Source organism: Chelonoidis abingdonii, chromosome 25 (assembly GCF_003597395.2).
Source record: "Chelonoidis abingdonii isolate Lonesome George chromosome 25, CheloAbing_2.0, whole genome shotgun sequence".
NCBI classification, from domain to species: domain Eukaryota; kingdom Metazoa; phylum Chordata; order Testudines; family Testudinidae; genus Chelonoidis; species Chelonoidis abingdonii.
This window is the reverse complement of record NC_133793.1, coordinates 4,772,626-4,788,764: the sequence shown is the minus strand read 5'-3', so window position 1 is coordinate 4,788,764 and position 16,139 is coordinate 4,772,626. Positions and strand designations below refer to the sequence as shown.

The 16,139-nt window shown below is 42.1% G+C and overlaps 1 protein-coding gene across 2 annotated transcripts in view; it reads right to left on the bottom strand.

Moving 5' to 3' along the window:
- The window catches only part of CSMD2 (CUB and Sushi multiple domains 2), a 562,181-nt gene that overhangs the window by 514,112 nt on the left and 31,930 nt on the right, over positions 1–16,139 (bottom strand). For both annotated transcript variants that reach the window (XM_032802693.2, XM_032802696.2), the window contains exon 2: positions 4,448–4,664. In XM_032802693.2, coding sequence (XP_032658584.1) covers positions 4,448–4,664 — 217 coding nt within the window. The remainder of the gene's footprint in view (positions 1–4,447; positions 4,665–16,139) is intronic.

Sequence of the window (16,139 nt, the reverse complement as noted above, 5' to 3'; positions counted from 1 at the left end):
AAGGAATCTGAGAAGGTCACATTCATGAGATGCTACAGGAGTAAATAAGGGCTCAACCCCTCCCCAAGCGTCAGCTCTGCTGATATCATTATTCTTCCTTGATTGCTATCTAAGCACAACAGCTGCTCTAGATGGTCTAAATTAAGAAAACTCGGAGATGCATTTATACTCATGTCCTCATCACACGATGCAAATTTCCCAACGTACAGTAAACCAGTTTATTAGCAAGTGTCTCATTGAATTAAGTTTACTCTTATTGTATTAGGGAACTTTCATACCACATTAAACCGCAATACAATAGGGTGTTTGCTAACACAAAGAATAGAATGACTGATTCCCTCTCTGAAATTCACTTAGATGTGATGCACAAAGCCCCACAGCAGAAAAAGCAGGGGATATTCTTGGTAATACAGAGATTAAATGCAATAGTAGGGCCTTGTCAAGTTCCTCCTGCACAAGGGTGAATTTCACCAATAGGGAATACATTAATTTCCACCAAGCTCATTCTTCCGCACCAAGAAGTTGAGCGAAGAATGACACACTAAACAAGCCAGTATCCCTACATGGATACAATACAAACACATTCATCCAATCCCCCCATTGAACCATTATTCTCATGTATCCGATTTGTGATGAATTTAAAAGAATCTATGCACAGCTAACCAAGCGCAGAATTTGGCCTACTGAGAGGAAGGCTATAACTCCTTCCATTTAAAAGGGATTCTTGTTTATTAAGGTGAAAATCAAATGAAGTCCCAGAAGGCCAAAAGAGAAGACTTTTGTCCGTCTGTTGACTATTTTACTGATGGCCACCATCATGGCGAATGGCACAGTTACATTCTCTTCATAGAAGCAGGTTTTTTCCCTCCCATTGCACTTGCCTATCACTTATTTTGGTCATCTTACTGATGAACTTTGATAAATGATATACAGTTCATCCATCTCCTAGCGTAGCACTTAGATGATGAATGGAGTACATTTGCAAAGCAGACTGAGGAAAAACAAAATTGATATTCTAGAAAAAGAAGAAAACTGAGCGCTGCCAACAGCTGAGAAGTTTAATAAGGAAAGACTGATGCACAAAATATTAGATGAACAAAGACAGAGACATTGAACAGCCAAGAAACAGCGAATTCTGATTTCAAGAGCCAGTCTGTAACTACGGGGCAATTTTGAGAAGCACCAAAGTCATTTAGGACTTTCAGTGCGACTTGAGCTCCTAAACCCTTTTGAAAATCTCACACTAAATGCCCATCACGCTGACTTCAGAAGTTTTATTATGGATGGCTCCACAATTGTACACATGGAAACAAATGACAGCTAAAAATTAGAGGCTGAAATTCACACTCATTTTTTGTTTTGCACGTGGCTATACACCTAGCTATCCTGCGACACAGCTGGCGACTGAACAATCAGCGATGGAGGGAAGACCCCATCAGTTTCACAGATCCCAAAATGAGCTTGCAGGGCTGGTAAACTAGAAATTTATAAACTGTGCAAATTTAATCTGGGTCACTGAGACAATCCTCTCCTAAGCTATTTTAGGAGTCACATTTCAGAATGACGATGATGATTTGAACTGCAGTAATACCTAGAGGAGTCAATCATGGACCAGCACCTCATTGTGTCAGGTACTGTACGAAACACAGAATGAAAAGAGACTCTCCCTGTCCCAAAGAATTTACAGTCTAAGAAAGAATGCAAACACACTTTTATGTGAGTGCTCCAACATTTGTAATACCCAGATTTCCAAAGACAACCAACTGCAACTGAAAGCCACTGGGAGCTGGGAACCTTGCTGTGCTTTGTGCCATTTAAAATCTCCTCCGTTTGTATTTTTGATGCAAAATTTACTGATTTTCCATACAATTTTTTTGTTTGTTTAAACACACAACTGCCCTCCATGCCATTTCAAAGCCAGATATTTTGCTTCTCATGAAGTAGTCAGTTCACAATGGAAGACAGGAAAGTCAGACTAGTCACTAGTATCCCTGATAAGAATTTTTTTTTCACCCTTTGAATTAAATTGTGATTTTTTTTTTTTACAATAAAGAGATTTTTCACTCAAAACAGGACTATTAAGTAAAAATGTGCCAGTCACCCAAAATATTCCTAGCACTCAGCAAAACCACAGAAAGTCTGCTCATTTTTTAATAAAAAAGGCTTCTGTAAGTTCGAACTACAGTTAAAAAAACTTAAAATGTGAATGCATCACATTTTTACAGGGAATTTTGTTCACTCTCTAATGATATCCATCAGTCCAGGTACCCTTTACAACTCTAACCATCATAGCATCCAAGCACTGTGAATCCCAGAGGTTTGTTAGCACTGATGGCTTACACTTCGATTTCCTTGCCATTCTCTCAGTCTGGAGTCATATTGTGCGTGGTGATAATTAGCAGAGAACAGGAATCCCTGGTTGTGATCTATCTACAGTAACCTTACTGATTTACTCCACCATGACTCCTTCCTCCAATTTAAGCTCACTTATGGATTCTGCATCCTCAGCAGAACCTCCCACCGATTTCCAGAGAGCAAAGATAGTTTATGCCGATGCTGATGAATACAGTAATTTGCCTGGCGGCCGTTTGGGATGAGGCAAATCACAGCACTGACTCTCCACCACTGCAAAGTTTGCCTCACAAGAAGTTGAGCCTAGAGAAGACTGAGCATGTGGGTCTCCTTTATACATTACCAAGAGCAAATTAATGTCCTGCCTCTTGATTAAATAAGAGCATAAGAACGGCCCTACTGGGTCCGACCAAAGGTCCATCTAGTCCAGTATCATGTCTTCTGACAGTGGCCAATGCCAGGTGCCCCAAAGGGAATGAACAGAACGAGTAATCATCAAGTGATCCATCCCCTGTCGCCCATTCCCAGCTTCTGGCAATTAAAGGCTAGGGACACCATCCCTGGCCATCCTGGCTAATAGCCATTGATGGACCTAGCCTCCATTAATTTATCTAGTTATTTTTTTAACCCTGTTATAGTTTTGGCCTTCACAACATCCTCTGGCAAGGAGTTCCACAAGTTGCCCTTTTCTGAATCTTTTCCAAGTCCAATATATATTTTTTGAGATGGGGTGACCATGTCTGCATGCAGTATTCAAGATGTGGGCATACCATGGATTTATATAGAGGCAATATGATATTTTCAGTCTTCTTTTCTATCCCTTTCTTAATGATTCCCCACATTCTGTTTGCTTTTTTGACTGCCGCTGCACATTGAGTGGATGCTTTCAGAGAACTATCCACAATGACTCCAAGATCTCTTGCGTGGTATCAGCTAATTTAGACCCTATCATTTTATATGTACAGTTGGGATTATGTTTTCCAATGTGCATTACTTTGCATTTATCAACACTGATAAAATGATGAAATCCCATAATCAAGACAATTCTCTAGTATAGCTGTAAGGTGAAGACAAATTTATCCACCCACCTGAACTCCACTATATACAACAGAGTGTTTTCTTTAATGTTTCTGCTTCTCTGATCCAGATTTTCCAGGTGAGTTAGCCGAGACACCAAGAGGACAAGTCCTCAGTCGCAGAGAACAAGTGGCTTAAAATGAAATAAAAACAAAATCTTTGCGCACCCTCCCCACCCAAGATCACAGCCTTTTGTCCAAGTTCTACACAAAACAGCCACTTCATGTCACCGAATTCACTGTGAAATGCCAACACTAAAATCCAATTTTATTGGTTAAAACCTGAAATAAGAAGCCTTTGAACTTATCATCAGAATCAACAAACTAGGAGTAATTCTAGGGTCTTGTCTCTGAATCATAAAGTTCAGTCAACATGTCTGTCTCTCTCTCTCTCACACATGCATTTTTAATTGTCAGCATCTCTATTGAACATATTATTCATAATATTATGCCAGCACGTCACCGTCTCAACTGAGACAAAAGCGCCATTGCACTAGGCATTGTACAAACACATTATCTGTGACAGTTCTCACCCCAAAAATGTTTATAGTTTAAATGGACTATTATCCCCAGTGTACAGAGGGGCGAAACTGAAGCAGAGAGCTTAAGTGATTTACCCAAAGTCACACAGGGAATCTAGTACAGTCAGGAATTAACCCCAGCTCTCCTGAGTCATGGTCCAGTGCCTTAACCACAAGGTCGCCCTGTGTCTCTCTACGATAGTAAAGCTTTGGGTTTAAGGGAAAAATCTTCCTCATGTCAGACCTCCTCTTTTCTAGCTCCATTTTCTAAATTAAATTCTCTCAGATGTCTAGGCTATATTGATAAGCCATGTTTGTCAGGCACTCAGCAGTATTTAGGATCTTATCAAACATAAGAAATCAAAACAGCTAAGAGAATCTCTCTCACAAATAAACTGCCAATTCAGTGCAAGCCTGCAACCTAAGTATTTTAATCCCAGTGGCAGAAATCTCGAACACACTAATAAACGCCACCAATTGTTATAGTGCACACTGTACCTTGTTCTCAGATTGCCCTGCTGAGGCAATCCATCATAGACTGATAATACATCAAAATCTTCCTCTAAGGCGAAGGACTGGAACACAAGCTGTATTCTGTTCTGCTCCTCAGCAGTGATTGTCCACGTGCAGTTTGCATAATTTGGATATCCGTACGGAAATCCTGGACTTTGTATCGTCCCGTTTGGGCCTTGAAGTACGTAGCTGCAGTTCTGGGCTGGCGAGAGAAAAAAAGACAAACATGTTATTGTAACAGACCTTATAATTCTACACCAACACCACTGTTAATACAGAGCCAACGCGTAGGTTGCTCATTTTCAAAAGCTTGCTGGAGGGTGATTTTTGTTCAGGTTAGAAATATACTTGCTCTGTTAGAGCTGCACTCATCACATAGAGATCATAAAACAAGCCTGAGTCATCACGAGGCAGATTTGTTTTGCACTTATTGAGGCCTGGGCTACATTTAAATTTAGCTCAAGCTAGCTACATCATTCTGGGGGAGAAAAATTCACATTCTTGAGTGCCACAGTTAAGTCAACGTAACCCCTCCGGACAGATGGGTAGCTCAACAGAAGAATTTTTCTTTCTACCCTATCTCCTGTCACTGGGGCACCGCAGGGTGTGAGTGGGTGGAGGGGTGGGGGTGATTACTTATATCAATGGAAAAAATCCTTCAGTTGATGACTGAAGTGTCTACAATACAGTGCTACAGCAGCACAGCCACTGCGACTATAGTGTAGAGATGCCCTACAGTAGGCCAGGTATAAAGGTGATTTTGATTATTAGTATTATAACATTAATTCCTAGAAACCTTGGCCAATGTATGAGGAAACAAAAGGTTAAGAGACATGGAAATTCTCCTTAGTCTACTTCACTTTCCCTTCGGTGTTTTTTTAAACCTTGCAGACTGTATTTCTGAAACACGGAACTTGTAATCACTGTAATGCTAGTTTGAGGTAGAACTTGAGTTTTGCCCCCACTCCTGTCCCTCCCACCCCACACACGCACCTACACCTCTTACACTTTGAACTGAAGCTAGCTGGTACCTCAGTGGCACAGGCTGAAGCTCCAGTGTAGCTGATGCTCCAGCTAGAAATGCAGTGATGCAGCAGCTTGATTTGCAACTCAACTACTGTCGTGGGGTCGCTCTCACTAAACCTAACTGCTTCAGCAAAGACAAGCCCAGCAAAATCACCCCTGCTATGAAGAGGTACAACTCCTGCTGGCATTAGTGGAATTGCTCCTGTTTACATCAGAGTTGAATTCCAGCCTCAGCAAGGGAATTTGGGTTTGTGCTATTAGGCAGTTGACAACCCTATCTTCTACAGGAAAACAGTGCAAAACAAAAGCTGTGCTACCTTGTTATCCTGTGATCAAGTTGAGTTTGACTGATCACTGCTTGTTGAGATTGCTGAGCTCTACAAAGCAAGTCTGGCTTCTTTCGTTGATGCTAGTTTGTTTACCCTTATTTATGCTGTTTGTTGAGGATTTCAAACTGAAATTGTTCAGACTGGGAATTATGGCTTTGATTTCTCATTGCTGTTTTCCAAATCAGTAAAGTTATTCACCCTTCTGAGTGCCAACCAGCCACAGGTAAAGAACGATCTTAGCATTAATTAAAGCCAGTTATAATTCGATTGGCCTACCTTGGAACCAAAACGCTTAGTAGAACCGGTTCTGTCTCTGCAAGATGAAAACTCATATCTTTATGGAACTGCAGCAGTCAGATTTACCAGAAGCGGAATATTTTTGTCCAGGGCTTATTTTACAAATAAGATTTAGGATAGCCCTATAATCCAGAGCAGTGGAGTAAATGTGACCCGTTCATATAACTCATTAACAAAGATAAAGAATATAACTTTGCATTTTACAGTACCTAGCATTTGTGGCTAGGTTTGCTTTGCAAATTCCAATCACACAGCACATGTGCAACTCCTGTGAGCAAAATTCATCCTCATGCACTCTTAAATTGCACTTGTTTGTGGACTTGGCTTATGTGATGCATAAATCTGGTGCTGGTATTCTGGGCAGGGGTGAATAGCTGTGATCCTTTGTAAAGCAGGCGACATTAATCCATTTTACAAATTGCAAACTGAGCATAAGTCCACACTGGGGAGATCCATAAGTTGCCCTGACTCTCAGTTCCTCTCCCTAACCACTAGACCATATTCCCTTTCCTTCACACAGGCTGTTATTCAGCAGGCAAAGTGCGGATACATAATTTTCTTCTACAGAACACTTTTAATATTAATCATGAGTAAATGCCATCTGAACGATTTGGGAAAATTGGTAAATTAAAAAGGCTGTAGCTATATAATTGTTGCTGGTATAAAAACTATTGATGCTACTAGCTATTATGCTAACTAAGCATAGTCAAGGTCAGAGACCCTGTGTCCTAAACACTTCAAAAGGTCATCGGAAGGACAAACAAGATGTAATCAATCTGGTTATGCCAGGGTAGCCCTAACTCAGAGATTAAAGCCATGAACAAACAAAGATGGCTACAAAAATCTACATCCTCCCAAACTGATAGTAGCTGAAGAAACTCAATAAACGGCAACAGAAAAACCTGATATGGTTCTATAACAAATTAATCTACTGAAATAATTCCACATTCGTTATTCCAGCCCAAGATGAGCTTATGCTTCTTAAGGACTCAGATAACAGAAAATTGCTTATTGGAAGCAAAAGTTAATTTCTCAAAAGCTGACAATCTACAAGGCAATACACCTTCATCAGAAATAGCCAGGATCTGTGTTTATGCTGGAAACTGATGAGAACAGCTGGCAGACATGGGAAATAGATCAAGGAACCACAAGAGGTTTTACTCATACCCAGTAATCTGGTTTAAAGTCTGAGTTAGTTCATTTTGGGTTTGATCACCAAGACTTGATCTAAAGTCTATGTTACAAGACTATCAAATGTTGCATTTCTCTTTTGAAGACTCATGGTAACAATTCTCTTTATCTCTTTGCCCCCAGGGCATCAATAAATACAGAGGAATGCATGTTTTAGTGAACACCACACTAATACCTTGAAAGCCCTCAGGGCTGTGTTGTCAACGGGCCTTCTTGAGTGTGCCTGCCAGCACTGTGCACAAGCAGAAATCCACACTTTCTCATGCCAACTTGAACCTTCAAGGGAAGCAGAAGCACATGTCCCATGCAAGTGCAAAGGAAAGTCCCTGAACTCAGGGAAAGCAGGGGCTTCTCCCACCTACTGCTCCCCTGGGTGCTGGTGATCTGACGTTGCAGTAGGCTTAGCCATGATGGTTCTTCTACAATGTGCCAACTACCAGGATGAACTTGAAGGTCTGTGTGGGCTCCCCAGTGCCCTCTACTAGATGGCATTGCAATCACTTAACTCTTGTGTCACACACATCCTACACTTAATAGATTTGCCATTAGCTAAACCCCGATTAAGTCTGTGCTTTTGGAGAAAGAGGGTCTGAGGTCTATCCCCTCTTTCACTAGGAAATACAGCACAGTGATAACCATGAAGACTTAGGCAGAAGCCATGTTTTATAACAATATTGTAATGCATGCAGTAACCAATTTCATTGTACTCTGCATACAGGATCAGCCCTTAACACCTGCAGCATCCTGAATCTGAGCTAGGCTACACTGTCCAGGTTATGTAACATCTAGACTCTGCTTGCAAAATACATGATGGCCTGAGCAGCTATTTGGAGTTCAACTGCTGCCTAGTATAACTACATGATCAGACCCACTCCATAAGCCTGAGCACAACCACGGAGGCCTCAATTGTCATTTAACCTGGTTGATTGCATTTTCCTTAATGTAGCAAACATCACGGCAGCCCCTGCTAGGGAGAGTCCGGAGCAACCATGCATCATGCAAGGAACTCCAAACGGAGAGCAATATTTCAGTGATGGCTCTGACTTGCTTTCCCCAGCCCACAGGTTCTAAATGCGACTCCACTCCTCTTGCCGCAATACACATAGGAACGTAGGGCATGCCAGAGTGGATCAGACCAGTGGCCCATCCAGGCCTATACCCTGCCTCTGATAGTGGCCAGTGTCAGATGATGCAGAGAAAGGTGCAAGAAACCCTGCAGATATTGAGCAGTTTATACCAGGAAATTTCCTCCCGACCCCCATTAATCAGAGGTTGGTTTAAGCTCTGAAACAGGATGGATTAGATCCTTTCCAAAATTGTAGCATTTTGGGGGGAGAAGGGTAGTATTTTTAAAGCACTTCCTCTTACACATTGTCACTCCTAATTCAAGAGCCACAACAGTGAATGAAAAAGGGTAAATAGATAAAGCTAACAGACTGGATGTCATCTGCCAGCCAGCCCTATGTAGCAGTGTAAATATTTATGTCCTCTATTTCCAACTTCTAATACTACAGCTCACGGACTAAAGCTTCATGATAGTGCTGTAGCTGCAGGAATCACATCAGCATACACACATTTGGATGGACATAAACAAGAAAAGAGCCGCTTCCACTCATGTTCTTGAAAATGGCACCTGGTATTGAAACTCTGGAAAGTATTCTATCCTAAGGATAATCACAGATTTAAAACATGCATCTTATTAAAGTAATGTATTTCATTCTATTATGGTAACACCGACAGACAAGAGCAGGACCACATTGTGCTAGGCTCTGTATAATGGAAAGATAGATTCTAACCTCTTTGGGGCAAGGACTAAGTAAAAAATTGAGTGTAGATGGCAGGATTCATACCTGTGCAGGGAAACCTCAATTAGTATTAGGACCTTCAGCTGAAATTGAAAGAATCTGAAAAGTCTCCTTTAGTCATCACCATTTACTTCTTGCCTATTTTGTCCACTAAACAACGTAAATAGAGCAGCCGGTTTCATGGTCTGGCTTTTGTGCACCTCCAAATGATGCAATGACTGGGTTACAAACAAACATCGGGCCTGATTCTGTGATGCCTCATCATACCAATTTAAGGGAGCGACTCCCTTGATTCCAACATGGCTGAAAAAGCAGCATATTTTAAGTCAATAAAAAGAAATACTACATAAAAATCACACACGCGCACACACACTCCCTGTGGAACTGACTCCACAAGTTAGCATTAGAGCCAAGAGCTAAACAGGTTTCAAAATAAGACTGGCCATTTCAATGGACAGAGAACAGCCAGAGTTACATTAGACAGAACTATTGTTTTTTAAATGATAATACCCAAGCTTCACAGCATAAACCAAACTCTAACAGAACTCAAGAGATAACCTCCCCATAAGCAAATGATTCCATAACAGCATCTTTCTCTGAAGTATCTGATACCAAACTACTGTTGAAGACAGTATTCTGGACTACATGGACAGAAGCTCTGACCCATTAGGTTCCCATGTTCTGAACCATTTAATAACACTTAAACTGAGGGTTGTCAAATTATTGTCATTGAAGAAGGTATCAACTGAAAACAAATGAATAAAATCACATTTAAAAATGAAAAAAGAGCCAGAGAGAAGTTAAGATTTTTAATTGACTATTTTTTTTAAACAAACATTGAGAGGCAAACTCAGCTGGAAGCACCTTTTCAATAAACTTGACTCTTCAGCATATAGTTCCTCCCCGACCCCATCTTAGAGTTTAGGCAGCATAGCTGAGTCAGAAAACCTACATGTCCCAACACTGTCATTACAAATCTTCTCCTAGCTGTCAGATCAAACTAAAATCATAGACAGAGTCACACCTGATATTTCCAGTGCGCGAAGTGCAAAACGCAGTTTCCAACATTTTATTGTCTTCCAGCCTCTTCTTAGGGCTTAAATTTACTGGGCCAGATCCACAGCCAGTGTAAATCAATTTAACTATTAACTATGCTGATTTAGACTAGCTAAGGATCTGGCCCACTATATGGCAGAAGGGGGAAAGCAGAATTTATTTCGGCAGTTTCTCATAACACGAGCTAAGGCACTTAATGTCTCAGCAGAAACAAAAACTAATTTAACAATACTGAAGTACAGCAACAGCATAATTTTAAAAAGAACAAAAACCAAATCATATGTATTGCCTATCAGCAATATAATCTGTGGAGGATACATAGCCATTTTTTCTCCTTATTGCAGCAGGCGTTTAATGTTTTGATTTTCCTTAGCTATTGTTATTTACACTCGTATGTTTTTCTCTAGTATTGTTCTTTACTAGTCAATAAAATGTGTGAACTTCAAACAAGATACTACAGTAAAATTAAAGTCACTATTCTGCACATTTTACTTTCACACATATGTTCCATTCAGGTGTACAAAGAAGGGCGAGATTCTGCCAGCACTGAAACCAAGTAACTTTACTCACTGGATCTACTCATGTTACTACTCACAGTCACTCACATGCAGGTTTTGAAGGATCAGGGTATTATAAAGTAACTCAAAACTCTTGGGTTACTTTAGTTAAGAAGGTCAAATTAAACAAGTAAATACTAAAAAGAGGTAAAAATTTCCCAAGCTAGCTTTTTCCACTGATTCTTAGTTTGAATAGTTTATCAGGAATTAATTTTTCTTCCACACTACACACTGGAATCAATATATACATATACACACAAATAGAAAGCTAGCTTCCTGGTGTGACTATGACGTTTGCCAACATGTATTCTCACGCAGAGCACATACACATATTTAAGTCTCTTTTCAGTCAACTTTCAGCTTGCCGTAGCCCTTTACTTAGCTTACAGCCTCATAAGCAAAGCCTGGTAATAAATAATGCAGAGAGATTCCATTTACTGTAGAACAGTTAAAGTCCAGCAGCACTGAGGAGAATATATACTGAAGGGCAGATGGCCATCTCCGATGCTCGGCGCCCACCGGTCTCTGCACAGGCAGCACACGGCTTTGCCTGCATCCCAGGGGAGGCACTCCAGTGCCTGGCCCAATGGAACTGACAATATAGCACCTGTGGCAGTGAGACTTTTCAAACTAGCTCCATGATGCAGCGATATTGTGAATCAAACTAGCTCTCCCAGATGTTAATTGAGTTCTCAGGGGGAACTCTGCAGAGAGGCATTACTTCCCATCCACCCCATCCGTCTTTTACTCACATTCAGCATCATTGCGTGCTGTCTCACTTAGCACTGCCAGGACCTTGAGTATGGAACCCGTGTTCTTAGAGACTGCTACTATTGAGAGACCTGTCCCACGTCCACATTGATGCAATAGCCAGATGAAGCATTCAGTTCTAAAGATGTCCCAAGTAGACACTCAGAGCACAGGAGATGAAAAGATAAAGGGCGATAATTTGCCACTGTTTGATAAAGATGGATGAATGAGGGGTTTATGCAAAATAAAATCTCTCCCTTGCACCAGAAGCTGGGAATGGGTGACAGGGGATGGATCACTTGACGATTACCTGTTCTGTTCATTCTCTCTCGGGTACCTGGCACTGGCCACTGTTGGCAGACAGAATTCTGGGCTAGCTGGACCTTTAGTCTGACCCAGTATGGATGCTCTTACGTTCTTATGTACCACATCTTCAGCCTCAACTGAAACCAAGTTATTTCACGGAGGTTGATAAGACTTTGGAGTTTTCTTCCTCCATAAGTGTCTCCGATCGTCACAAATCAAGAGGCACAAGTGCCAGAATACCTGATTGTAACCATTAGAATAGTTTACACATGAACGAAAGGGATTCTTGATCAGATGAAGTCAATATTGGATGCCTAAAAGATCTGCTCTAGTCTAGTTCAACAAGTCATTGGGCTCAAATCAGAATTGCTAGGTGAAGTCCTATGGCCTGTATTACACAGAAGGTCAGACTAGATGATCACAATCTTTCTGGCCTTATAATTTATTGATAGACTTTAGATTTCATCTCTCTGACCTCCTCTATGACATGGGCCAGAAAGCTTCCCTGAATTAATTCCTGTTTGACTACAGCAGATATTTAGAACATCATTCAAACTTGATTTAAAAATTACCAGTGATAGATAGTCCCCGACAATCTTTGGTAAATTGCTCCAGTGATTAATTACACACACAGTTAAAAAACTGCACCTTTGTTTTCAGTCTGAATTAGTCTAGACATGGGAAATTGCTTAAATAAGACAAAATACAAAACAGGCCATAGGTTCAAGAGAGGAACCCTGCAGAGATGGAGGGGGAGAGAATGCAGGGTTGGCCAGCGAGAATGGTCTAGATATGGGAAATATGGCATTGACCGGATAGAAGGTATCAAGTCAAGAGCTAGAAGGGGAGATAGAGAGATGCAACTACTCAGATTGTAAGATCTCCGGTGCACAGACTATCTTTTTGTTCTGTATTTGTGCAGCACTTAGCAAAATGGGATCGGGTCCATGCCTGGGGCTTCTGGGTGCTACCACAATACAAATCATAATAATGAATGGGGAAAACATAACGAGTTAGAGCAGGGGGGAGCAGAGACCTAGGCAGGACTGAGATTATGCAAGGCCTTGTAGATAAGGGGGAGGAACTTCAAGGCTCCATCTCTACCCGTCCAGACCATGTCTACTCTAGTGACCAAGAAGCAAAAGGCTCCTTTGCCCGTTCCCAATTCCCCAAGCAGACACAATGCTGCTGTGGGTTAACTCTGCACACTCAAGTGGGTCCCTGACTGCAGATATACTAATACAACCAGGATTGTTATTTAAGCATTTTTTTAAGTCACTCCAAAACCCCTGCCTCGAGAGAAGTCTTTTTGGTTTGATGGTGTCACCCGCGACGACTGCTGCACCATAGCGTCACAACCCACAATTAGCCAATCAGAACGCTTGAGCGCGTAAGCCCCATTTTACAACAAATAATTGATGAGGTTTGTAATGTTTCACGGTCAGTTGTTCTGTGAAGAGTTCAGGTGCTCATCTTTTCATCACTCCAGTGGGTCGGGACAGCATTTCTCTGCCAGAGTACTAATTCCTTGCAGTGCTGCCTGCTATGAAAGTAACTGCCAGAGCAAGCTATTCATCAGTAATTTCATTATCCTATCGAGTTCCTTTCATTAAACTGGGCTCTTCTCAGGCACACAAACAAGCAGATAAAATTGACCCATCTGTAGACAAAGAGAAAGGCTTCTGAGTGGCTTTAATGAACACCAGTTTCAAGAGCAGAACTCTGCCTACATGTCGGAGGCATTTTCTTGCCCTAGAAAAAGCAATTCTGAAAAAGGTCTGGCCATTGACAGAAAACACAAAGGCAACAAGTATTGCAGGATGAGGTGATGCATCTGAATCGCAGCACACAGTTGGATGGCTGTCAGTACAAGTGGTTTGAAAAAACATTTGCTGGAAAATATCTGAAGTGAAATGACAAAAAATTGTTTCCTTCTTAATTCTTCCACAGACTTCTCCCCTCCTCCCTCCTTTCTTCTCTCCCCTGGAACAGGAGGTGGAAAGGGGGGGGAGAAGAAAGTAAATGAGAGATTTTTGTTTTTAATCAAAAATACATTGGAAATTTAGATTCTTCTCCACAAGGAACAAAAAAGTGAACTGTCAAAAAAAAATTGAACAGCGATAGCTCTTGGTTCAAATCCAAAAGGTAGGAACCTGCAAAATTTGTATCCGCATCCAATCCGCGATCCACAAACTTGGGCCACAGATATCTGCAGATTTGCAGGGCTCTACCAACAGGGCACTGCCCCAATCCTGCAACGAGTCCAAAATCGAGCCCCATTTCAGGCAAAGGAGATTGCCTGTGAGGAGCTCATGTGGAATTCATTGCAGAGGATGGGCTGAAAATCATCATCCTAGGAGGATGTATTGGTGATCTCTACAAAGTGAGTTTAGAGATGGAGGGTTTCCAACAAATTCCTTAAATATCAACTTCTAAAAAACAAAAACAAAACACCCACCCACCACAGTTGGTACTAATTGGTCTCCCTTCCCGACAGTCACAGCACAGAAGCCAAGGATTCACCAGGCAACCGGAGGCTGAATGAAGTCTTCCATGCAATGAATGCAACGAGCTGGACAAGGAGTGAGGCAGGCTAGTAGCAGCAGGTCAGGGCTGGGGGAAGGGGAGTTAGCTTTCACTCTTGCTACCCAAGCGTAAAGTGACAGAAGACTTCCCTCTCCACTGCTGCTAGCCTGATGCCTTTGAAGACCAGCACATTTACTTAGACCTATTTCTAAGCAAAAAGTGATCTGCAGTGAAGCATAAGAAAAATGGCTTTCATCCATCTTCTGTGCTAAAATGGCTCTTCTGTCTAAACTACCAATAAGACAAAGCTTTGGGCTGGTCCACTGCATGCAAAGCCAAACATGTCTGTAAAAGCATCTCTTAAAACCACCATCAAAAACCCTTGCACAGCTGGAATGTGAGTCAAATCTAAACATTATAACCATAGTAAGATCAGTCCATTGGTTCAATGAGACGTAACCAAAGATTGCAAGAAATTAAAGAAGAAAGCTCCTCTTAGTTTACTGAATGGAGGCAAAATATTTCAGTGAGTAACTAAGATGTTAAACTGATGGATCATTAGCAGGCCAAAGGACACATTTTGCTCCCGGACAAACTGGTATAAACCCAGAGTAACTCCACTGCAGTCAATGGTTACACTGGGGTAAGCAAGAATTTAGTCCTATATCTGTAACTATCCACATTGGTTGTGCACCCTGATGCCTGGAGTCACTGAAACATGACAGGATATGGCAGGTACTTATAAGTTACACAAATGGCAACTTTTTGCTCAGGCACAGAGAGGCGATGGTGTTTCCTATGAAAGGAAGAGAACACGTGCCCAGCAGGCTGGGAAAAGGGATAAGCCCACTTCCTTCCAGCTCTCCCAGATGGAAGGAAGACAGCACTGACGGAACCAGCACATGCATCACAACCAGCTCCAGACCGCAACTCTGGACGCTGCAGACACCCTTTTGCCTTGTAAGCATTATGTCCCCATGCACAGTGCCTGATAACTCAGACCCCTACTCAGGGGCGGCATGCTGGGGGGGGCCACTTTGCCAGTCACCAGGAGGGCAGCAGGCGGCTCCAGTGGATCTCTCGCAGGCACACCTGTGGGAGGTCCACCGGAGCTGCCTGCCACTCTCCCAGCGACTGGCAGAGCGCCCCCCGCAGCATGCCGCCGTGCTTGGGGCAGCGAAATGTCTAGAGTCACCCCTGCCCCTACTGCTAGTGGCTCACCAGGCCTGGGCAAATTTTCTTCCTTGCTGGGGATTTGGTGTCCTCTGTCCTGGCACAGATTAGATGCAGCAAACAGGCAAATCTTTTTAGTGCATTGTCACAGCACTCAGACAGGCCTGAGGAAGAGGGACTAGGAAAGGTCAGTTCTGGATCAAATCCAGGGACTCAGCACTAATACTGCCACATTAGAAATAGCAGAATCATCTTCAGTCCCCCCCTGAGACCCACAGGAGAGAGCTGGCAGCAGGCTAAATGGAGGGTCCAAAGCCTTGGAATTTGCTGCTTTCTTTGGAGAGGACTGGGAGGTCTGTTATGCTGATTTTTCATTGATGTAAATCAGTGCAACCCCTCAGCTGCTCTAATGCCAGGGTGGAATTAGATGCAAGGGAGACCTGAGCTCAAGGGGGAGGATGCTTGTAGGCACCCAGGAACTGAAGAAATCTAGACATTAACTAACTAAACATAAAATCACATCAAAGAAGAACATTTCTCTGACATATTGTAACTCCCAAAGCCCAGCAGATAAATACTTTGACACTTTGTTCTTTTGTCAAGATTCTATTCCCCACCCAAGTCACTGTTTGACTTCAAAGAAGCCTCAAGCTACTCTGGA